At 35.4% G+C, this 24,410-nt stretch overlaps 3 protein-coding genes, 1 long non-coding RNA gene and 1 pseudogene across 5 annotated transcripts; 3 read left to right on the top strand and 2 right to left on the bottom strand.

The window, feature by feature from the left end:
- Nucleotides 1-637: 637 nt before the first annotated feature.
- On the top strand, nucleotides 638-2,146 carry LOC140006828 (uncharacterized). Its single transcript, XM_072049485.1, has 3 exons — nucleotides 638-1,105; nucleotides 1,192-1,366; nucleotides 1,851-2,146. The coding sequence occupies exons 1-3, from the start codon at nucleotides 638-640 to the stop codon at nucleotides 2,144-2,146; spliced, it is 939 nt and encodes a 312-aa protein (XP_071905586.1).
- Nucleotides 2,147-2,907: 761 nt separating this feature from the next.
- LOC140006186 (uncharacterized) lies at nucleotides 2,908-9,612 on the top strand. The gene is made up of 4 exons (XM_072048104.1): nucleotides 2,908-3,024; nucleotides 3,537-3,627; nucleotides 8,908-8,987; nucleotides 9,205-9,612. Exons 1-4 carry the CDS (start codon nucleotides 2,980-2,982, stop codon nucleotides 9,370-9,372), a joined length of 384 nt encoding a protein of 127 aa, XP_071904205.1. The 5' UTR covers nucleotides 2,908-2,979; the 3' UTR covers nucleotides 9,373-9,612.
- LOC113722632 (uncharacterized) lies at nucleotides 5,458-7,059 on the bottom strand. 2 transcript variants are annotated; one of them, XM_072048102.1, is made up of 5 exons: nucleotides 6,969-7,059; nucleotides 6,586-6,891; nucleotides 6,419-6,502; nucleotides 5,973-6,313; nucleotides 5,458-5,733 (listed from the first exon to the last, which is right to left on the bottom strand). In XM_072048102.1, the coding sequence occupies exons 1-4, from the start codon at nucleotides 6,993-6,995 to the stop codon at nucleotides 6,176-6,178; spliced, it is 555 nt and encodes a 184-aa protein (XP_071904203.1). In that variant the 5' UTR covers nucleotides 6,996-7,059; the 3' UTR covers nucleotides 5,458-5,733; nucleotides 5,973-6,175. The 2 variants fall into 2 exon arrangements, with proteins under 2 accessions (XP_071904203.1, XP_071904204.1); XM_072048103.1 differs by having other exon boundaries at nucleotides 5,458-5,708.
- A 613-nt stretch (nucleotides 9,613-10,225) lies between the features above and the next one.
- LOC140006185 (uncharacterized) lies at nucleotides 10,226-10,690 on the bottom strand. Its single transcript, XR_011813822.1, has 2 exons — nucleotides 10,602-10,690; nucleotides 10,226-10,512 (listed from the first exon to the last, which is right to left on the bottom strand). It is a non-coding gene; the product is annotated as an uncharacterized lncRNA (long non-coding RNA).
- Nucleotides 10,691-12,283: 1,593 nt separating this feature from the next.
- Nucleotides 12,284-16,469, top strand: LOC113722616 (putative disease resistance protein RGA3; annotated as a pseudogene).
- Nucleotides 16,470-24,410: the final 7,941 nt, after the last annotated feature.

Raw genomic sequence — 24,410 nt, 5'->3', positions numbered from 1 at the left:
TGTCTGAGAAGAAGAGAAACAGAGAAAGTTTCATGTGAAAGTAAAAAAGTGAAAAGAAACTAACTTGATCATGAGAAGAAACATCTTTTGAGTTTCAAGCTTATATGCTGATAAGACAGCATTCATAGAGGTTGTCGGGCTTATAGTTGAAAAAATACAGTGTGATTCATTAGTGTCAACAAATAAATGTATGATACTGTTTCTCTTCGTGGTATGTATTTCAGACATCACATTGACATTTAAATTAATTGTTGGAGAAATTTCTGCTTTATGGATATAACTTCAAGGGTACAATTTGGATGGAACTTTGATGCCAGTGTGTGATTAGTTGAGGTTTATTTTATGGCCGGGTGATGAGAAATCCTACAACTCCAGAATCTTGTAGAACAGTTTGAAGGAAAATTCAGTGCCCTTAGCACTTGTCTGACCTGATCGATTTACCAGGCTTGTTATTGTCAGTGCTACATGTACGTAAAAACTTTTTTTAAAAAAAAGCTAAGACCAGTTCATAATTTTCTCAGTTAAATTGTTAACCAAACATTTATATTTTGACTCCAAGGAAGTTGTGGTCGTATTTTTTACTGATTGCATTGATAATATTTTTCATTTGTCATTTAAATATCAAGGATTCCAAAATATGCTTGTTCTTGTAATTCAGAATGAAGAAGGACAAGAGGGCACCTTAATGCAACATCCAAAACGTCCAAACCTTTCTTCTTTGCAAGTACCTGTGAGGTCCTTGGAAAACACATTGTCTAGTTTTGCACGAATTGACATTCCTAGTCCAAGTTCTACGAGGAATGGGTTACCTCCTAGACCAAGCTCAGCAAAATTTATGTCATCCATGAAAAATCTTCTTCCACAGAAAAGCTCCAAGGGAAAGAACCTTTCCCATGATGGTGAGAAAACAGTTCTCATAGCTCCCGATACTCCACCTTCTGATAAGCCTTCAAACAGGCCTTCTACCTCCAGGTCATTTTCTCTCAACAAAATTTTGTTCTCTTCAGCGACAACATCAACACATTCTTTGCCAGTTACTCCGATGACAGATGCAAGTACCTATGAAGTAGAGGAAAGTAACTTAAATGGCCACACTTATTTACCTGTAAGTCTCTTTACTTATTTACTTCATGTTCTAGACTCTTTTTCTGTGCTTGTTACTCTATGCTTAAGTTAGTCTACCTCTGACAGAAGCATGAGGTTGAGCAGCAAATGCAACGCTCATTCTCAGTTCCCGTAAATGTTAAAGTTAAAAGCCTAAGACGGACAGATTCTTCAGGATGTTTGGTTCGTGTAATATCAGCAACCCCTCGGCCTAGAACAGATGAGAAAAATGTAGTAGACAATGCTACAGAGATAGAAACAGGTAAATATTATTCAGACCCTATGTATAGGCTGACGTTTTTGTTAAGAATTCAGAAACAAGATATTTCTAATTGTTTGGTATTCTTCATGAATTCCATTAGTATCGTGACTGTTGTCTCATGAAGTTTCAAGACTATGCCCTTTGATTAATTTGTTTGACTCTGCATCCAATAATTACCATCACATATTTTTTTTTAAATGCATGAAGCCGCTTGTACCTCTGTTCAGCCAAGTGAACTCAACGAATGTTGTTGCCTTAAAAAACTGAAAAGATGATATAGTGAATTTTGAATATTCATATGACTGAGTTAATTTTCAAATGACACTGTACAATGAAATGACAGCAATCTGTCTTTCCAAAACTAAGGAAGACAAGAAATTTTAGTCTACTTCCATCTATCTTTCCTTTTCTTTTTGTCTTTTTGGTTTCCCTAAAATTTCTCAAAAAAGTTTGGTTCTAGTTACAATTATTTTCTTCTGTACAGCATGTGATGATGCTGCAGAAGATATACCAGAAGAAGAGGCAGTGTGTAGGATATGTTTGGTCGAACTTGGAGAAGGCGGTGAAACATTTAAAATGGAGTGCAGTTGCAAAGGAGAGCTTGCACTTGCCCACAAGGAATGTGCAATTAAGTGGTTTAGTATTAAAGGCAACAAGAAGGATGTTCAGAATCTTCCAGTAACATTATTGAAAATACAGAATCCAGCTAATGTCGTAAGAAGGCCGCCAGTAGGTGCGCAGCAGATGGAAGTGACGCGTTACAGGCAAGTTTTGCACTAAAATATGCACTTACCTTCCTTTTTCTAAATATGCACTTAACTTTGTCATCATTTTCTGTTTTGTTAACGTCAATGTTACTTGAACAAGTTTTAAACAACTAAGAAAAGAAGAAAATAGATTATGCACACTCAAGCACAAGGCTACAGATTAAAACAGGTTCTGAGCAAAAGGTGACTAAATACCCAAAGAGTCTGATATTTACAGAAATATGAAAAAGGAAAAGATAGAATGGGAAGTAAAACGAGGAAAACAGAAAGTGAAATTAGTGAATTGGGAGAACCTTTGACTCATAAGTAGAAGAAAAGAACGGGGAGGTGGAATTTCCTAGTGCTTCAGTTTTATTGAGAAAGAGTTACATCAAAGAGCTGCAAGATTGAAAGAAACCCAAAAGAGCAACCATAGACGCTCACAATATTGGTATTATGAAAGAGAAGAACCTTTAGCTACAATTAAGTGAACAAGATCACAATTAAGTGAAATTTTAAGAAAAGAATGTCTATTCCTTCTCTCAACTTGCTCGCTGCTTACCCATCTTGCTGGCCTAGAATCTAGCAAAATGGTGTCGGGAATGATGACGTCTTCAATGTTGTTTATGGAAACTTCGTAATGGAATGATATACTTGTAAATAATCTTCTGGTGGTCTTACAACAGTGATAAAATTTTAGTCCAAATTGACTCAGGCTCTAGTCTGTTCTTACGTGCAGCGTGTAAAACTTGCTGATACAAATAGAGACATTCTTGTTGCCTTTAAATCCCAACTTTCTGGAGCTTATTTTGGTATTTTATTTGTTCACCCTCAAATAGGCTCTGGCAAGACATACCAATCCTTGTCATGATCAGCATGCTAGCATATTTCTGCTTTCTGGAGCAGCTTCTGGTATGACTTTGCTCTCTGCTTAACATTGCCTTGCTTTAACCTGTCTAGTTTACACATATAAGGTTGTGCAGCACGTTTCTATATATTTGAACTATTACTCATGTAAATTTCCCTTACCTGAGTGCTGACAGTACCATTCTATTAGCTTTCATTGATGTATCAGCTGTCTTTTGGTAGTGAGACTCTTTATAAATCAGGTGCTTTTTTGAGTTTAATAAAAAAATATTTCATAAACAAAAAAAATGGCCTGTAATGGGCCTAAGATCCAAAAGAATCCAATGATGAGATTTTTTTATCCAGATATAGGGTGCCTGTGGTAGGGAACAAGGCATATATTCTGGTTTGACTTTTGGAAACATCAGAAAATGTGCTGGTCTTTTACGATTTTATACATTAAAAATGAGTGGAATGAGAAATTTAGCATTTCCATATGCTTCTTTCTGCAATATATCTCTCCAATATTCGTTCTTCAAAAGCATCACATTGTCATCATAATTCACTTTTCTAAGCAGGTATCTGACATGGGACCTCGTGCACTTGCGATTTCTTTACCTTTTTCTTGTGCACTAGGCTTCATTTCAACCATGATAGCTTCTACTATGGGTAAGATTTTTTTACTGTTTCTTCTGCTGGCGATTTCTATATTTACTTTCCTTGTTTGGTACTATTTTCTCTATCTTTTGGACCAAAATAGGGCCTTTAGTGGTTATTTGCATCGCATTTATACACTCTCAATATATGCAAAGGAAATGGATGCATGTTCTATACTAAGCAGTATCCACAAAGTGGAATTTTCTTTGCAGTAATATAGGTTAATAGCACCAGTTCCTATCATTTAAGCATCTTTGGACATATAGATAGCTGTATGGGTATGTTGGGTCTATAGGTATTTACAGTATTGCGACCATCAAGCCAAAGCCAAAAAAAAAAAAAAGGATAAAATGAAGGAAAGATTCTGGAAAATCTTTCAAAAATGTTAAGAAACCATTTCTACTTTTGTTGCACCTATCTCTTTTGCAAAATTGTAGTTGGAAAACGTAAACTAGTCAATAGCTCATCCAAGCACATTAGGAAGGCCTAAATGTTGCCTTATATGCTTTACATCCAACTCAATTGACGAGTGTTGAGACTTGTCCTTGTAGGCTAGTTAAAAAATGATTTTATGCTTGGTTACTAGCTTAAGTTAGTTGGATACTTTTTTTTTTTTTTTTTGTAAGTGAGAGGACTTGAACCCAAGACCTCTCACTTACAACCCAACCCAACCCTCTCCCAGTGGTTAGTTGGATACTTTAATTTGGTGCCTAGAGTCAGGATGTAAAAGCTTTGAGACTGTCCCAGTGGTTGGTAGCATAATCAGATTCTAAGTCAATGTCAATCATCTAAGTTTTTTGTGAAGAAGCTCAGAATATGGCTACCAAAAGGATAGTCCACAACACTGAGAAGTTAATTTCCAGCATAAGAGAAGTAAGATATCAACCATAACAGACCAAAAAACAACAAAAGGAAAGGAAAGAAAACAAAAAAGAACCAAAAAGAAAATGTATCCTAATTTGTAGTGAACAGAGACATGAATTGAAGAAGAAAATGGGGAAAACCAAATATTGACATTTTTCTAAGAGCAAAACAATTCTCTTTGAATTTTCAATTTGCTACAATTCTAGGAGGAAAGTTGTTTATGATTTGTTCTGTAAAGTGATACATCTTGTAAGAAAGAGCTGAAATAACAGGATTTGCTATGGCAGCTAGTTGTACAGGTACTTCATAAGCTTAGACAAATGTGTTGAAACTACCACATAAAAGAAAGCTTTACCATGATTGGCCTAACTATAATGAATAGTTCCTTTTCAAGTGTAAAACTTTCACAAAAGTATTTGATATTTTAACTCTGATAAAGGGAATGCCTTATAATCTCCTATTTGCTTGCCTGCCTTATAATAGAATGACATTGTTTATATACTAAACTTGGAAATATAGATGTGCATGTTACAAAGCATTTTCTGCATATAAATTGTCCATGAAGTTAGATATGTTCATCTGATACTTTTACTAGGTTTGATTTTTTATTCAATTATTCTTGCTCCTAATTGATTATTCTTCTTATGATCACTACAAGAAAACTGACTTTTCACGACGCCAGAAATATGCTGCAAAAAGTCCAAAAACCGCCGTGAAAACCTTTTTGCGGCACAAATGCGACGGAATTAAATTGTGTCACAAAAGTAGCCGTTACAAAAGAAAACGACACAATTTTTCAACATGTCGCATGCATTTGCATCACTCTTTGCGACGCCAATTTGAGTGTCACCACTCTACTTGCGGCACAAAAAATGCGCTACAAAATGTCCACAATGTCATGCGACAAAAACTTGCATCGCAAAAAAGTCACCAATATAAAGACCAGAAATCAATTTTTTCATGGTACAATAATTATCATGCTCAAATATCCTAAAATCGAATATTATAACAAAATATAGTTCCACAATACACTAGAATAAAGTATCATACATTGTTTTAGTCAAATTCTACAAACTTTATCATTTAATATTGTTCGCTCCAATTACAAGATGTTTCATATATTCCAAAATGTGCTTGTCTTCAAAAGTACAACACTTCATCATACATCTCTCAAAAACATCTTCATATCTCCCAATCCGCGTGCTTCCAATGTACCATCAAGTCCAGGGCTGCAAAGTGTATTCTATTAGTCCCCTGCTCATATAACCCCAGCCCATTAAGCATGAAGAAAACGTTAATATAACAATAGTTACTGAAACGGAATTTGTAATTCAACCTTTTCACAGACACTGAAAATTAAGACCACTTCTACTACATTATGTCCCATAAATAGCTGGCTAAATCTTAACAAAAACAGGTCGTCTTCCCAATCATACAAATACTCAATGGAAAACTTGACAGAATAGAGTTATTTCCAGAAACTTCTCCAGTACCTCAAGCAAGTCGTTTGCAAGTAGTCCTGCTCCTTTTCTTCTTTGTATGATGGTTCTGGTATAACAAAAGACTAGTCAATTAAATATCAACAAGGAGCTCATGCACAAATAGTCATCAACAAGGAAGTCATGCACAATTCAATATCAACAAGGAACTCAGCAAAATTGGTCTTCTATAGAAGGACCAACTCAAAGTACGCATACTATACCTCAAGAATATCAGCAGTTGAAGAAACTTTTTTATTCATTTCACACTTGTTTATTTCAGCATCATTTGTTCCAACTTCCTTGTACATTTCAGCATCATTTGTTCCAACTTCCCTGTTCATTCTATCACCAACCTGTTACATTATCAACAAAGTATGAAGAAAAGAAAATCAGGCCATAGCTGCTGATATTTCAGAGAGTTTGAACACAAAATCGAATTGTATGAATTAATATACAACCTCTAATGAGTCCGAAATTTGAGATTGTTTTGCTGCATTCATTTCTCTTCTTTGGAGTGATGCCAAGTCACATGTGGATGCCCTCTGGAAGAACAAAGATCAATAGTAACTAAAGCAATAAAAAAATTAGAAAAACTATAATATTTAACCAAATAGTTATCCCAAACCATTCTTGCTTCAAATTGAGCAATCAACTCCTCCTTAAAATCTGCCAATTTCGAATTCATTTCTTCTCGTAGTTCACCACGTATGATTTCCACTTTCTCATTCACTGCATCCTCAAATGCTTTCTTTTGTCCAGCATTCATGTTATCTGACATCCTATACACGTCTTTTGGAGTCGCACCTACCCCATAAGTTCGAAGACGACCTGGTTTTTCAGGTCCAAGAATATTTTCATAGAGTATATCTTTCACAAAATTATCATCCCTGGATGTCTCTGGCAGTTTTTGTATTTCCTCATTCATAGTTGCCTAAATTGAAAAACAGACAGAAGAAAGAATTATTTATGAAGTAAAACCAATAAAAAGTGACTAAAAGCTATTCTTACAATTGTTTGTGAAGTCAACTCATCCATTTGTTTTCCTTGTCTTGAATGAATAAAAACGTCTAGTTTCGAAGGCTCTTTTCCAGTTTTAATCCGAAGCCGCCACATATTCAATGTACAAACTAAAGTGTTAATATTTCTAAATAAGACTATTTTCCAGAAAAAATTGCTAGAAACATAAGCATTAGAATTTAATATACCTTTTCCCTGAGGTTCACATGATCTTTTCGCCCTGTTCGATGTGTCATCTTTTGTTTTTTTCGATTCTTGCTATTAATCTTGCTTTGCTTCTAATTATGTACAAAACAGAAAAAGGTAGTTAACAACACCTCAAAATCATAATAGCACTAGAATTTAATTCAAAAGCAAAAGAGATGTGACAATAAATACATGCCTTGACATCTTCTGAGCTCCAATAATCAACCAAAATAGGCCATTGATCCTTCTCAACTCTTGCAGGACAGTGTGCTAATAGCCATGACCTGTGCCTCCTATAAGGAGTGAAATACATGCTCTTGACTTTTGATTTCCAATTTCTCCACAATTTGCTGACCCTTATCATTTGTACTTTCTTGCATGTATCATCAATATTTGTATTTCTCTATCAAAAATTACAAAACAAAAGTTTAAACATTCACAAGCTACAAGATTGTATGAAATAAAAAGAAAAAAAATGTTGCTAACTTTGATAGTGAGTCAAAATACCTTAATTTCTTCCCAAAATCTCTCCTTAGATCCTTCAGGCATGGCCCTCCAATCTGTGTACGTGAGTGGTAATTTATTACCATCCTTTACTAAGATTCCTACTTGACTTATATATTGTGTAACATTAGGACCAATTACTTGGCCCCGTGCATTCCAAACTAACTCCAATTTCTTTCCACCACCCCAACCAGCACTTCGTCTGGCTAGTCCTCTACCACTATTGTCTCCTGTGTACAAAAAACACATACACATACAAAAGAAGAAATTGTGATTCATATAATTTTTTTTATGAATATTATACAAAGCTTATAATAAGGAATGCTAGACTCAAAACTATTTGTGGTAATCTTTTCTTTTCCAACCGACCTTCTTCACTAGAATCATCATCATCAAAAGTACCATCAAAGACACCCTCTATGTCTTCTGAATCATATGAAGAACCTGATCCAGCTTCAGAATCATTGTTATCAAAGGAATCTGGTTGCTCACGATGGTCTAGTGGTTGAGAATGAAAGCCTTGACCGATATGTGAATTAGGATGGGAATTTAGTTGAGAATCAGCCTTGGAGTTCAACTGATGTGAATTGGCTTTAGAGTTGAACTGAGAAGCAGAAATAAAGCTAGAAGCTCAGTTTGAATTTGAATTGGAGTCATGTGATTTCGCTTGACAATTAGGTCGAGAAATAGAGTTTGAGCTAGATGTAGGGTCTATGCGTATTCCAGGCATTGCCCCAATGAATTTATGTGCTGGAGGCTTTGAATAATGATTTGGGCAAGTCTGATAAGATTGAGAGCTTGACTGTGAAACAGGGTTCAAACTATTAGTGGACTCAGTATGCGCTCCGGACATTGGCCCAACAACTTTGCGGGGCCCCTTCATACTTGGTGCCATGGAAAACCTATAAAAGCAGCTTCTGATTTTTGAAGGCAAAGTTAAGTAAGATGATTAATTTTACTGGCTTTTTTCAGAAACCAATCACATAATTCAGCAAGAGAGTGTTGTATCATCTTACTTTTGGAGTTTAAGTTTCTAAAATCTGCAAACACAAAGAACATATACATATTAAGGAACTATAACCCAATGAAACCAACATTACCAACTTGCTAATATGAACATAAGGAATCATAAATTGAACATAAAGTAAATCCAGCATTACCAACCTGCTAAAAAAAGAAGTAGAATGCAGGTTATCAAGGAGACTAATATGAACATGTGGGCAGTTTTTTTTTTTGGCAGTTAGTAAAAGTTACATGTGGGCATATGCCTCATTCCAGTTTGCAATCGTCATCCTTTTTGCTCATATATTTTGTACTGTGGTAAATTACTCTCCCTCTCTCTTTCTCATTACTTTCTCTTGCTTCTGTGCCGCTGGCACCCTCATCCCCTTACCATCACAGTCACACACTAACATCTCTCGCCTCTTGTTTGTCGTATGGGTGGGTGAGAAGGGGGTTTAGCTGCTCCCGTACTTTCTATCTTACATGTAGAAGAAGATGAATTTTATTATATAGTTCAATCAATCTACTTCTGCAGCTTAATGTAAATGCAATTCTATCGGTGCTGCTTTCTTCCTTCACTGGGTTTGGAATTGCAATTAGCACCAATTCACTGCTTGTGGAGTACTTGAGATGGAGAACAAGCAGACGTCATTCATCTCATCAGCATCCAAATGTGTCCGGCAGCACCATGAACACGACCTAAGACACCAGCAGCACCATCATCAATCTCACCATGACAACCACCAGTCGCAACATCCACTGACAGATAATCTATCTATTAGGCCAGCTGAAAATGGTAGGCAGCATGAAACCGCTACTCTGGGAACATAAACACGTTCTTAAATGATCTTCCTTTCCTTTCTAGGTAGCTCAGCACCATTGCTCCGTAAGTTCGTCGATATTGAAGCCGATAGTAAGTTAATACCAGTTAGAGACTTCACAAGCTTGGGCTTCAAATCTCCAAATTTTGGTGAACCAGAATAGCTTATATATTAGAAAAATTTTTCTTGGATGAGTTGAGTATAGCTGAAGTTGATAGTTGTTGTAGCTTATTTTACAGTTATTCTTGATGGATCGTTTATTGCAGCAAGGAAAAAAATTGGCTTCTCTTTTCATGGCAGGTGGTATTATGGCTTGTATCCTGGGTAAATTCTGGTTTAGATGTGTAAGATCTCCAAATTCGTGGAAGATTGCAAATAACACTGCAGTTTTTGGCTAGCAAACAAATTACTGTATTCTCTTTTTGTAGGAAATTCTGAAGTTCAAATTTGGTAGAGGTGGCAAAATGGACGAGATGGGCGGGATTTGCTTGGGTTTAATATGGAACCGAGTTATATGGGTTTGGACCCAACCTTACCCATATGTGTTTTGGGATTAACTTGGGCTGGATCACTTTGGAATGGGTTTAGATTGATTCCGCCCAATACCCAAATCTATTTTTTACATATTTTTTTCCTTTAATTCATTTTTTATTTTTTAAATAACTTTAATATCTTTTACACTTTAGAATAATGAATAGTTACCTCACAAAGACATACATTTTGATAAGAACAAAATGAACTTCAAAACCTTCTATCATAGCACATAAATACATACAACAAGCATTACTACACTGTGCAGCTAGTCTGCGTGTCGAAGTCATCAGTCCAAAATCAATCCTCTGTCATCATGACGCTATCCATCAAGAAGTGATCTTTCCATTCACCAAGGCTTGCAAAAGGTAAAAATCCACATAATAGTGGGAGAAACAGAGATATGGTACCATAGAATAGACATCTTCTCAACCAATATGGAAAACACGGATTGTTGCCATTGACTTTGGTATCCACCAAGATTTGGATTCCTCGAGCAAAAAGAGTAAAGAGGTTGACAAAGAAAACTTTTGAGAACATGCAATATAAACTTCTGAGATTACAAACTGTCATGTTGTACCTTATACTCCACTACCAAGTTTAGCCACCAATCTTTGGACATCAACACTCATTTCTGCGTCCTCTTCTACCTCAGAAGCATCATAACCTGCTATTATTTAAAAAGAACCAAAATTAATAGAAAAGAAAATAAACATATTTGACGTTTAAAATTTCAAATCAATAGTACCTTCACCACCATAAATCCAGTCCCGAGAACATAGCAATGCTTCAACATTGCTTGGCAAAAGTGCATTTCGAAACTTTCCAAGGATTCGACCTCCATGACTGAATGCAGATTCAGATGCAACCGTTGTAATGGGAATGCTCAAAATGTCTCTTGCTAATAAGGAAAGTTCAGGACATCTCAGCATATTTCCTTTCCAAAAATCAAGAATATTAAATTTCTTATCTCTTGGAAGTAATTTCTCCTCTAAGTAAATACCTAATTGGGACTTGGAAATAGATGCCTCATGTTGGCTATTATAGGAATAAAACTCCAAATCTAACTCATCCCTTATTTCACCATCATTTTCAGTATTAGCAATCCTATCTTGGGATTCTAAACAAGCAAGAGACTGGCCTTGTAAATATACCTCAAACAATGCTTCTAACTTGTCTTTAAGATTTTTAACCACATGCTAGCTATTTTTATCCTCTTTTACATTTATATACTTCCCTTATTTAATTTTACCTGTCCTCTCTTATGTTTATTTATTTTTACTAATTAATGTTACATCTTCAAAAATATGGTACCTGAAATATATTTAATGATATCCAATGGGCACATATTAAACAGACCCATTTAAAAAAAGTAACCTTTTACAAATACTTTTGCATTCCTGAGGAGCTACTTGTCAAGTTCCAAATTGAATATTTTTCTTAATAGAGGAAGATTCTAAGTCAAGAGCTTGAATGATAATCACTATTTCACTGAAACCCATATAGTGTTTGGCAACTAAAATTCAGTTTGACTCTCTCCATTTCCTCTAGTATTCTTTAGCTTTCTTACTCTTAATTTAAGATACGAGACAAATAAATAAGTAAACTTTAAATCCCGATTAAAAAATAATCAATTACAAAATCCAAAGAATAAACGTATATCATATTTATTTAGATTTATATGTTTGGATTCCAAATTTTTTGAAAAAAGAATTGTTACGTTTTTCGTGACCACATTATTTCATCACCTTTTTACCTCATATATATCAAATCGTTACAATAATTTTTCTATAAAACGCTCTAGAAAATAGGAATCCAAACGAGATTGAATTTAAAACTCGTAGGATAAAACCTACTTAGCAAATATCCCTTATACTTTAAATAGTTTTTTTTTGAACGATAAAACTTTAAATACTTAATGCAAGAAACATTTGGGGTCTATCGTGTTGGTCAATTGAAATGTGAGGCAAAAAAAGTGGGGCTGTGTGGAATGGATCCTTTTACCTGTATACCATCTCTAAATATCTAGCAATAATTGTGTAAAAGATGTCGACTACAATAAAAGATGTAAAGTAAGTCGTAAAAAACTGTAAATCAAGCTCAAAGAGTCAAGACCCAGTAGGAGTAGTACTAAGCATGCATTCCCATTCCCCTAAGTTTAAAAAAAAAAAAATCCTTTCCAAGTCCTTCTCATTAATATTATTGTATTCTATCCTCGCACCATTTTATTTCCCATACTCCTTGTACCTCAAAACAAAAACAATGGCTGAATTGTTTGTTCCAAAGATAATAGATGAATTGGGTGATGTTGTCGTGAAGCAGCTCGGGGAGAAGATTAACCTGGTGATGGGGGTTGAAGAGGAGGTGGCAAATATCAAAAGAAAGTTAGAAACGATTCAAAATGTGCTGCATGATGCAGAGAGACGAAGGCAGAAGGAGAAACCAGTCGCAAAGTGGCTAGAAGAGCTTGAAGACATAACATATGAGATGGATGATGTCCTGGACGAATGCAACATCAAGATTCAGAAACCAAAATATGAGGGAACTCATCAGAAGCAGCCTACATTGCGGAACAAGGTTCGTTCCTTTATCCCATCCTGTTGTTCATGTCTTAAACAACTTCCTGTGCGTAGTGATATTGCTTCGAAGATAAAGAAAATAAATGGAAAGCTAGAATTAACTTTGGAAAAGGCGCGCCAGTTCGAATTTATTTCAAGTGGGGGGATTCCTGATTCTCAAGATTTTCAGCGAATTATGACTACCTCAATCATAGATGAATCAGGGATCTATGGTCGAGAATCTGATAAGGATGCTTTACTTGACCAAGTATTGTCTGAGACTAGTAGTAGTCAAGGAAGAGATGGAGTTCAAATTATCTCTATAGTAGGGGCCGGGGGTAGTGGAAAGACCACACTTGCCCAGCTGCTCTTCAATAATGATGAAGTGAAGAATCACTTTGATTTTAGAAATTGGATCTGCGTATCGGATCCTTTCGACCAAAAAAGGATCGCAAAAGCTATCCTTGAGAGTGCCGGAAGAGGTTCTCATTTCATGTTAGAGTTGGATTCGTTGATCCGACTTATAAAAGAAACTTTTTCTGGTAAGAGATTCCTGCTTGTCCTAGATGATGTCTGGACAGAGGATGACTCAAAGTGGAAACTGATAGGGTGTTAATTGTTAGCAATTTTATTGTTAATTTCCCCTGTTATCCTTGCCAAATATTGTTTTAAGTATTAATATTTACTTATATTTGGTATTGGACCCAATTTCAGGGATTGAAGCAGAAAATTACCAAAAAGGAGAGACTTGTATGGAAAAATGCAGACTTCTAAGGGCTTCAACCTTTGGATCCTTGAATTGGTGGGGACCACAAGTTAGTGCAAGGCATTTAGTCATTTGGGCATTTCAAAGAAAGCAACGTAGAGAGACTTGGAACAACAAGTACTTTGGAAGCTTTGTCCACATGTGCGGGGACCACGGATAAGAAGCATGAGTCATTTGGACTCTAGGAAAAGAAACGTACAAGACTTTGAATTTGGTGTGGGGACCACTAGAGATAGCATTACACTTCCTTTTGGCTTTAAAAAAAAGGGAAAAACGTACGAGAGGGGGAGGAATCAGTAGTTGTAGTTTAGGTTTTTAGCATAGTTTTAGTTTTCTCTTCGGAGCTCTTCCGCATGGTTGTTCTCCATTAATGGAGGACTAACCTCGTAATTCTAGTCAAGGGGACAGCTGAAGATTTGGTTCAACAATTACTGTGAGATCTAATTTATTTTAATTGCTTCCTTAATTTATTGGTATTTATATGTTACCTGCTTTTAATTGCTATAGCTCGTGTGAGTGATTGAATAGATGCGCAATATTTAATTATTCACATAGGCTATTTTGCTAAATAGGGATAATTGAATCCGTAATTGTTCGTTATCTTTATCTCAGTAGCAACTGGCGTAATTGGGTTTATGTCAGGGGAACATACGATCTAACTTAAACAAACCCTCGTAGCGTGTTTGTTAGTTAGGATTGGGCCTTTCTATTTATTAATGCAATCTAGAAATTAAATCCTACGGTCGTACCTAGGGTTGTTTTTGGGTTAGAGAAATAGTTAACGGTCGTACCTTAACTATCGAAAAATTAAGGAAATGTTGGTTGTTTATCGCGTGCATGACAACTATAACTGGTCTATTAATAAATATGGGATTATCTGTGAATCAATGATCAGTTGCATGAACCATTTCTGAAGTGTACCCTTGGCTAGAGTTTCCCCTTAATTATTTCTTTGAATTAATTATTTCCTGCAGTTAACTTATTTAGTTAGCATTTAATCCAAAACCCCCCATACTCTGGACTCTAGAAGGAACGAGTTATCCCCAGTCCCTGTGGATTCGACCCTGCTCACCGCTATATACAAAATCTGTATTTTTTCTCGAGTAGGTATTTATTATTGTACAGGTTCGGCACCTGTCAGAAACCTTTCCATGACTCTCTCAAGGATGGGGCTCCCGAAAGTGTAATATTGGTGACAACAAGGAGTCATAGAGTGGCCACAGTGGTGGGAACAACTCATACTCACCAAATGAGCCGAATGTCTGACTCTGATTTTTGGCTAATAATGCAAAGGATAGCATTTGCTAGAAAATCAGGGGACTTATGCAAGAAAGTGGAAAGAATTGGGTTAAAAATTGCAGAAAAATGCAAAGGGTTGCCACTTGCTGCAAAGCCTATGGGAAGCTTGCTACGGTTCAAAGAGACCGTACAACAATGGCAGAATGTTTTGGACAGTGAGATATGGCAATTAAAGGAAGCGGCTGTGAGCCTTTTTCCTCATTTGTACTTAAGTTACAATGAATTACCCCCAGAGCTGAAACGTTGCTTCTCATATTGTGCTGTCTTTCCCAAAGATTTTGAGATAAATGTAGAAGAGCTTATTAGGCTGTGGATAGCACAAGGTTATGTTCGTCCAAATCGAAGAGGTGAGCGCTTGGAGCTGGTGGGCCTTGAGTACTTCAACAATTTGGCAATGCGTTCCTTTTTTCAAGAATTACAAGAAGTTGAGGGGTAATATGGGTTTCATGAATATATGAAGTGCAAGATGCATGACATAGTGCATGATTTTGCACAATTTCTCACAAAAAATGAATGTCATGTACTTCATGGAATTGATTATGAACAAGGCACTGGAAGAAATTTATCGACTGAAAGTGCCCGTCATCTAACATGGCTAGGCACCGAGAGGGCGTTTAGTTCTCTAGTCATTGATTTTGGAAGGCTCAGGAGCTTTTTTGCTTTTTCACATGGAAGAGTAGCTCCCCAAGGCTCAGCACGTCATCTGTTTTGCAGTTTGAATTGTGTGAGGACTCTGACTTTAAGTTGTTGTGGGCTACATGAAGTCCCAGCCGAGATTGGAAGTTTGAATCATCTCCGGCACTTGGACTTAAGTTGGAATCTTTTTGAGACACTGCCAGAAGCTATATGTGATCTATATTATCTGAAAACTTTTGATATCAGTAACTGTGGAGATCTTTCGTGCCTTCCCCAAAGGATTGAAGGCCTTGTACACTTGAGGCACCTTTTCAATCTTATTACCTATGAAGTACATCAAATTCCACAAAGATTGGGGAAGCTGACGTCACTTTGTACGTTGACTCAGTTCAACGCCAGGAGCAACTCTGATGATTTGGCAATTCTGAAGTACCTGAACCAACTAGAAAGATTGCGCATTGATATTTATGGAGAAGTAGATTTTGGGAGTGCAGAACTTGGAAAGAAAATTTACCTACATGAAATGTATTTGTGGTTTAACCCTGGAGTCCACTTTATGGAAACTCCAAGTTGCATTGAAAGCATGGAATTGCCTCCAAACTTGCAACAACTTGCGCTAGATATGTATCCAAGAAACCAGTTACCAAGTTGGCTTGTGACGAAGTCTCTCGTCAATAACTTGACGAAGCTAATTATCAATGGGCCGCGCAATGTCTCATCCTTGACTGACTTGTGGAAGCTGTCGTCCCTAGAAGAGCTTAGGCTCATTAGAGTGGAAAAGCTGGAATGTTTGGGCAAGGAATTCTTTGGAATCACAATAGCACTGCATGAGAATAGTCATAATACCTTTGGTACATTGTCAAACTCCGAGACATCATCTTCAGCTGAAGCAGCAGCATTTCCTAATTTGAGAAAATTACATTTTCAATGCTGCCCAAATTGGACAAATTGGGAAGACTTAAGTGAAGATGATGAAAAAGTTGATGTCTCTATCATGCCACACTTGGAGGAGCTACATATTGAGTACTGTAAAAAGTTTGAGACTTTGCCGCATCGCATCCTTGGAAAGATATCATCTTTCAAAAGTTTGAAAGTTCTGGGTTGTAACAAGTTGAGGGATTGTTACTCCGATAAAATAGGAGACGACAGGATGAAAATATCACACATTTCTCAAGTTGACATATTCTAATATCTGCTCAAGTATGATTATTCACACATTTTTTTTATGTATCTATCATTTTTGAAGTTAAATAATTACTGCTTATAGATTACAACAAACTAAGGCCTACTTTGTGGAATGACATGTACTTAATAACAAATCAAGTGTTCATATATATAATGCAAAATATGAATTGATGATGCATCTGAGAAAATGGCCTGTTTAACTGAATGTGATTTGAGATGCACAACTTCTGATGTAATGTTAACGCATACAAGAAAAAATTGACTTTTGCAAAATTTCATCAAAACTTTGGCCCACCTGAAGAATTCAGTAGAATAGTAGCCCTAACTTTCTTTTGCTTCAAACAAAAAAGTAATAAATAATTTGCATATAAATCAAGTGGAAATATTCATTAATAGTTTATAGTGGATTTTTTTTTATTGAGAGGATGTATGACATTAACTGGTAAATATAGCACTAAATTTCTAACAATATCCAACTCTGAATTCTTGAATTTGGAACTCTATTTATATCTTTTCTTTTTAATTTTTATCCTTTTAATTTTTGGCTTTTGTCCTTTATTTTCCAGGTAATACTCATTGATGGCTCTAACTGAAGCTATAGCAGAAGGCATTGGGGAATCAATCTCTATGTCAACTTGTAGTTAGGCGATGTGACTAAGTTGAAAATTCACATCCACATGCTTTGTTTAGAATCATTTGATGAAAGCATATGTAACTTCAACAATTTCTCAGCTCTTATTTCTTTAAATTATTATTGTCCTGGGGTATTTAAGTTTGTTTAGATGCAATAAAGAAAAAAGTTTGTACATTATGTTTATTTGTATAGTGTATTGCCGGCAATCTATTAGTGGCACACCTAATCTAGGATACTATCCTTATGGTTAAAAGCTAACAAGTTCGCAAATTAATTTTTAGCTTGCCTTCTTTCTTAAGAAAATGTTTACAGAGTTCATACTAACGATGAAATCGAAACATAGATGGTAAAGAGAAACAGAATAAAACACATTATATCCACTGTGAGCAAGTCTAAAAAAATACTAAGAACTACTTCAAATTTATTTAGGTTATTGTATCATACATTGTGACTTATAAACCACGTTGAAAATCAATGCTATATTATCGTAATTACTTTGCTATATCAAAATGATACGAGTACAACGACAAAATCCATGAAAAGATACATGAATCGTTCTGACATAGTTGCAAAAATCAATTTGGCCAGCGTAATAGAGAAGATCACGAGACGAGATAAAACCCACTAAAAACAGTCACCAATAGTTGAAAGAAGAGCTAAAGTTATCGCTTCCTCCATCTTGACCAAACTGATAAGGAAGATAGAAACAAAAAGTATTATCACTAAATAAATTTGAAAAATACAAAAATATAAATTTAATGTGTTTTATCTTTGTAATGCACTAATAACAATCCTTATTTTGTTGGAGAGCTATGTTTCCATTATTTAAATAGATAACTCTAGTTTTGATCCAATGGTCAAGATTCATTTCAAGGCAATATAATTTTTTGGGCATTAATCTCAGTCTTTCCAAAAGGCTTTAGGCACTGAGTTTATACTCCATTCCATTCAATCCTTAGAAATGAAAGGTGGAGGCGTGGACTGGACAAAAGTGAAATTTCTCACAAAATCAGCTAATTTAAAAAAATATACAAACCAAGCTTGGGAACTTTGCAACCAAGCTTCCACGAGTCAACACCTTCAGCTTGAACAGGAACTCGTGCTTTCTTCTTCTCTTATTGCATAATAGGAAATGGGATACTTACATCATCATTACAATTTTCAATAAACCTTTTTATCTTTCCAATTACCTTTTTATCTCACACACATCACATCACAAAAAGTTCTACAATAAAAATATTCCAAATAAAACACAATCCAAACAAACCCAAATTGTTCTAAAATAAGAGGCGCCTTTTGAACCTGAACAGAATTTTGACAATTTTGGCGTTTGAAAAAGTATATTTTTCCCAAATCCTATTGTACTCTTATTGAATTACTAGTTTCCTTACAAATGGAGTGTTTTAGTTTCACCCGACATTAGTATTCAAAGAGGAAGAATTGAAAGTAAAAACTTTAAAGGATTTGAATTTCTCTTTTTACATATTTGTCGTATATCTAAGCCTACTAATACAAAAGAACTGTCACTAACAAGACGCAAAGAGACTTTTTTAATTAACCAACTAACTTAAGCAAAATGAGGATTAAATCCTTAAAACCAAATAACTTTAGATTAAGGCACATGACAGGGTGTTGAACCTGTGCAATAATAAATACCTGCTTAAATAAAATATAATTTCTGTAGATAGTGGTAAACAGGGTCGAATCCACAGGGACTGGGGATAATTTATTTCTTTTAGAGTTCGAAGTATGGGGGGTTTTTGAAAATGAGTGTAACTAAATTGCTTGGAATAAACCAAAATAAAATAAAACAACTACAACTCAAATAACTAATTATCACAATAAAAATAATAATGGACGAACTCTAGCCAAGAGACAACTTCGGAGATGGTTCACTTAATTTGATCACAGATGCAAGGATTATTCCAGTTACTATCTGATAAATTAGTTATAGTTGTCATACACGCGATAAACAACCAACTCTTCCTCAATTTGTCGATAGCCAAGGTACGACCGTTGACTATTTCTCTAATCAGGAAATAACCCTAGGTACGACCATAGAAGTTCAATTCCCTAATTGCATGAATAATTAGAAGAGCCTAATTCTAACCAATCAACACGCTACGAGGGTCTCTTTAAGTTTGTCTGTCTATCTCCCTGACACAAACCCAATCATGCCAGTTGCCACCAGTTTAGAATAATTAAACAATTACAGATTTAACTACCCTAATTGGCTTCAGGTTATTGAATTAATCTAGAATCCGGGCCCTGGATAATCGAATAATAAAACAACCATATGAACATAAAGCAGAAGATAGACGAATACCAGTAAATAATAGAAATAAATAAAAACTAATTCGATCTCACAAATTTAGTAGAACCAAGTCCTCCATTGTTCCTCGACTAGACGAGAAACTTAGCCACGCCTCATGAGAAAATCTCCAAATAATTTAACTGAGGTCCAGGCCATCAAAGGAACCAAGAAAGAATAAAACTAAACTATGCTAAAAGGTCTGCTAAAACTATTCATCCTAGCCGCCTGTACGTTTCTTTCTTTTTAAAGCCAAAATGACTAATCCCTAATGCTTTCTCTCCATGGTCCCCGCCGAAATTTAGAGTCCAAAAACTACTAGAAGAATGCCCTGCCGAATTGCTCATTGCTTCCTATTGATAGTAGGACTCCAAGTACGAGTCTTCTCTTCATCAGCAGCCGAAAATGTAGTTTTTTGGTCCCCACGAAGTAGCACAAGCCTGCCGAATTCTTCTTCTTGTCTTGAGCCTCTCTACGTTCTTTCTCTTAAAGGCCAAATGAAGAAAAGCCTTTTCTCCTCTCGTGGTCCCCGCCGATGATCCTCTTAGAAGCCAAAAAAAAGATTACTAATGCTATCTCCCGTAGGACTTGAGCCAATGAAGTACAAAAGGTGGGCCCTAGCCCAATTGTCTCTTGTTTCCTTTCTTTTTGGTAGTTTTCTGCTCCATTCCCTGAAATTACGTCCAGATACCAAAAATAAGTATATATTAACAATTTAAACAATATTTGGCAAGGACAAAGGGGGAAATTAACAATAAAATTACTAACAATTAACACCCTATCAGCACATTTATATTGGCTCTCTACAAGGCCTCCTCCTATGCTGATTTAACAGTAAAGACTCCCTCTATATATATATATATATTACAGTAAAGACTTCCTAACATAATCAAAATCATAACACACTAATCTAGACTCATCCTATGCGATCTAGCCTCATCCCATAGAGACCGCACGAGATTCGCTATAATATTAATTATTCAGTAGCCTATGTGTCCAAGTTATTAAACCATTCCTTTCCTTTTTACACTTCTGATGTGGGATAGGAGCCTCACAGAAATAGAAGAAATTTTTTTTTTTTTTTTTGTATAGGGAGTAAATGATTTAACGTTTCATTGTCATAATGTGGCAAATCATTTCTAGAGTTAGTGTGGAAGCATCATATTTGAGTGTTCTTCGTTTCATGTGGTTCTACTTCATACGAATTGAATATTTAAAACCTCCCTTGGTTCTTATTTTCACGTTAAGTTAATTCCTAAACTAATTAATGTTGTCTTCGTGTCATTTAGCATTGAGTGCTTTACTGCTCAGGTATCATTCGGAGTTCAATATCAATTGTAGTGAATTTCTTCTTGGAAGTCGTATTTCACTACAAGAAATTTGGCCTTTTGTGACAATATTCTCAGTGACGACAGAAAAGTTGTCACAGTTGAGCAAATTTAGTCACGACTTTTGATGTCATCATAGTTGACCGAGGATAGACTCATCATCAGTGACAACATGGGATTAATCGTCACAATATGAGTGGCGCGCAACTGGCTTGTGTGGCGGGAAATCACCATTGTGACGACTTAAAAAAATATTATCATTGAAATGGGCCCTACAGTGACTACTTATAATGTTATCACAATGTGATTATCGGTTCAAAATTAGTGACAACAATTAGTCGTCACTGTCTAAAGTAATTGTTCCTAGGTCACTTTCATTAATTCTACTATGCCACCCAAATTTTTTCAATATAGCCCCATATGTTGTAAATAAATTTTATTAATTCTATTATGGCACCCTATCTTTTACATTTTAGCCCCGTATGTGGTAAACTAATTTCATTAATTCTACCATGACACCTTATCTTTTGCAATTTAGCCTTGTGTGTAATAAACCAATTTCATTAATTCTATTATGGCACCCTATCATTTACAATTTAGCCTATGTTTTTCATTAGTAAAATGAGAAAGGTATTGTAATAAAATGTATACATATTTTATAATTGTTCCAAACTTAGTTAGTAACTTGTTATGAAGGTAAAAAAATATCATGGATTCCCTATCTAGTTCTCTTGACAACATATGAAAAATTAGTGATTAGTATAATATGAAATTGATAACAAAGAACAGTAAAATTTAATATGAAATTAAGTAAAATCCTCACAATTGCATGACTAGAGTTTATTATTAATTGCAATAGTCACATTATTTATGGTTTAGGAATCGGTACTTGTACCAAATACATTTAGTGTTTCATGCATATATTAGCAAACTATTTTGGTTATTTGATCAACTAAACTGATTGTTAGGTCTTGTTAGACCATAATTCATACATAATTGATAAAATTATTAAATTAATACCAAAAATATTTGCATTAAAAGATTTTTTGGAATCATAAACATATTTTTAATAAGCTTTTTACTTTTTGAACGTTATTTTTTCATAGAGATCCAAAAAAATCCTATGTTAGTAAAAAAAAGTATCTAAAAACACTAAAATTTCATATTCTAAAGTTTTAATACACTAAATAAAGTTTTAATACAACTTGTGAGTTAAAAAAGCTCAAAATAATAAACAATCTTCATTACACATAGATGGAAAAAAGTAAAAGAGAGATATTAGAGAATGCATTATTTTTGTAAAGAAAGGTTCAAATAATTTGTACAAAAGAGACTAAAAGCGTTAGTTTTTGTACTTTGCTAAAATGGAAGCGGGAACTGAAAATTCAAGATGTAGAGAGCGGGAGAATAAAATAAGACAGAAACGATGTCGTTTTGGCAACTCCTGAACAAAAACACTCACAACACTTAGAAAATTTTCAGACAACACTTCCTTTCCCTCTGGTTGAAAGCTTTGAATACTATCATCTTCACCATCTCTTCTTATACTCCACTATCATCGAAATTATCCACAAAATCACTTTAAATCACCATTTTCATCCCTAATTTGAGCTTCCCAAAAGATTTGGGCAGCTTCATTGACCTCGCAGATAGCAAAAATCCCTAGATTGGTGCAGCACTTGCTCGCTTGCAAGAACATAGAAAATTGGCCATGAATTTTGGGGGAAAGCCAAAGTTCGAAGATTGAATGTTAAGGAAAACAAGAGCTAAGGCAGTGAAGGCATAATTTGAGGTAAATAATCTCAATATTTTCTATCTAATTTCAATATTTTTTGTCAAATATAGGTAGGGTAGACTGAATCTTGAATTTATGGTCCTAATTTTCCACTTAAATCTTTCAATGGTGAGAGATTGAGAGAGTTGTGAGAGTGAAACGAAGTGAAAGGGAGGGTCTCAAGCTATCTATCCCCTCTTCTTTCTTGAGTTTCGAATTCTCCTTGAAACCCAACTCAGACCCCTTTTTCCTTTAAAACTTCCAACTTAGTTAGTCAAAGTCCACATTAAGCAATTATTTGTGGAATTTTATGTCAACCCCACTTGGTCAAAGTCCACATTAAGCACTTACATGCTATTAAGAGAAGGTACTCGTGAAATGGTGAAAACTCAGTTGATTTTGGTGACTCGTGAAATGGTGAATGTGTTGGGAGCAAGATTTGATAGTTTATTGGTGGCCCTTTTGGAGCAAATTGTTGGTGGTGATTTTAACAGAGGAAATTTGCGGCTGTATTTTGATTTTCATTAGTCTCTTTTGGGACAAATGGGATTGTTTGTTGGATGACGAACCTCTAGTTTTGACCAGTGCTTTCTGGAATTTTGAAAGGCAGAAACAGGGGAGATGCTTGCACCCATTGCTATTTCACTATTGATTTGAATGAATCTTGAGCAAAGTAGATTGTAGCAACCCATGGCCTGATATGCATCACTCTGCAAATTTTAAGTCAAGGGATGCATAAGAAGCCATTATTGTCACTCATCAACTAATAGTAAATGAAACTCATTTGAGAAGAACAAATCTATGAGCAACTTACAGTCCAGTAGGTAAAAAGCCTTGTGTTGTTGTCACCGTAAAGGTCCGGCCTTACCTCACACGGAATTTAGGCATCCTCACCTTCACCACCACGAGTGCAAAGACCAACATTACAGCAGTTTGGAAGACGGCAAAGGCTGCTACATATGCAGAACACTTCATTCGCTTCTTGCGATGCTCTTCCCTTTCAACCACTGAGGCCACCACTTCACCATATGCCTTTCGAGCACCGTTCTCTGCCATTGATTTTGATTCTGTTTGGTGCTGGAAATGTGTGATTATTTGCACGAGATGTTTGTTTAATTGTTTTGATTGCTTGATGCCTAGTGACGTATGTAAAGCTTGAAGAAAGCTTTTGCTAGTGATGGAAAAGTTTAGGCAGTCTCGTGGAGTATTTATATTTTATAGTGCTAAAGATAGGTGTTCGTTGGAGGTCCAAATTTTGTTGGAAATAGTTAGTGATGAATCCCACATCGAAAAGACACGAAGAATAGAAGAGGTTTATAATCAAGTGCACACCTATTCAAATCAATTTGGATAATAGGAAATTTTGGAGGGAAACTTCAAAATTTCACATGCATTTGTCATGTTGACTATTAAATTAAAATATAAATTTAATGGTCAAAAGATTGGCACTTGGGCACTTGGGGCTCTTGGAACAGAAATTAATTTTAATTAATTTTGTTTTAATATTTCTTCCTAACTAAACGGTTTCCTTTTAGGGGTTGCATCTGATGATACAACACATACAACCGTTTACGTGTCCATTCGTTTGAAAAGGTACCTATTCATGAAGAAATACGTATCCAAAAGACATGATATTTCTTTTGGGGCATCTGAACGCTATAAATAATAGCGTCCAGATAACAGAGGCTCACTTTACTTTTTACTTTTATTCTTCTTCTATTTTCGTTCAAAACAATATTCTCTAAATCGTCTTGGGAGAGTTTCTGCATACTACTGTGTGGAAATTCTGAGTGGCTTTGTTATTCCTAGAGGGAATTGCTGCAAACCCGGTAGTAGAATAGTAGGGGCAAATTTCCTGAAGGAAAGTGAATTTTCACGTCAAAGCCGTATTTTGTTGT

The sequence above is a fragment of the Coffea arabica genome, chromosome 5e (genome assembly GCF_036785885.1).
Source record: "Coffea arabica cultivar ET-39 chromosome 5e, Coffea Arabica ET-39 HiFi, whole genome shotgun sequence".
Lineage (NCBI taxonomy): Eukaryota > Viridiplantae > Streptophyta > Magnoliopsida > Gentianales > Rubiaceae > Coffea > Coffea arabica.
Note: the sequence above shows the minus strand (reverse complement) of the source record. Positions and strands in the feature narration are given on the sequence as shown.

Coding starts and splice junctions, on each gene's coding strand:
- LOC140006828 (XM_072049485.1), top strand. CDS start 638: ATGCTTGTTCTTGTAATTCAGAATGAAGAAGGACAAGAGGGCACCTTA. Junction 1,106..1,191: donor ATGGCCACACTTATTTACCT/GTAAGTCTCTTT, acceptor TACCTCTGACAG/AAGCATGAGGTTGAGCAGCA. Junction 1,367..1,850: donor TGCTACAGAGATAGAAACAG/GTAAATATTATT, acceptor TCTTCTGTACAG/CATGTGATGATGCTGCAGAA.
- LOC140006186 (XM_072048104.1), top strand. CDS start 2,980: ATGATCAGCATGCTAGCATATTTCTGCTTTCTGGAGCAGCTTCTG. Junction 3,025..3,536: donor GCTTTCTGGAGCAGCTTCTG/GTATGACTTTGC, acceptor TTTTCTAAGCAG/GTATCTGACATGGGACCTCG. Junction 8,988..9,204: donor CTCATATATTTTGTACTGTG/GTAAATTACTCT, acceptor CTACTTCTGCAG/CTTAATGTAAATGCAATTCT.
- LOC113722632 (XM_072048102.1), bottom strand. CDS start 6,995: ATGGATGAGTTGACTTCACAAACAATT. Junction 6,892..6,968: donor AGTTGACTTCACAAACAATT/GTAAGAATAGCT, acceptor TTTTCAATTTAG/GCAACTATGAATGAGGAAAT. Junction 6,503..6,585: donor CTCAATTTGAAGCAAGAATG/GTTTGGGATAAC, acceptor TTGTTCTTCCAG/AGGGCATCCACATGTGACTT.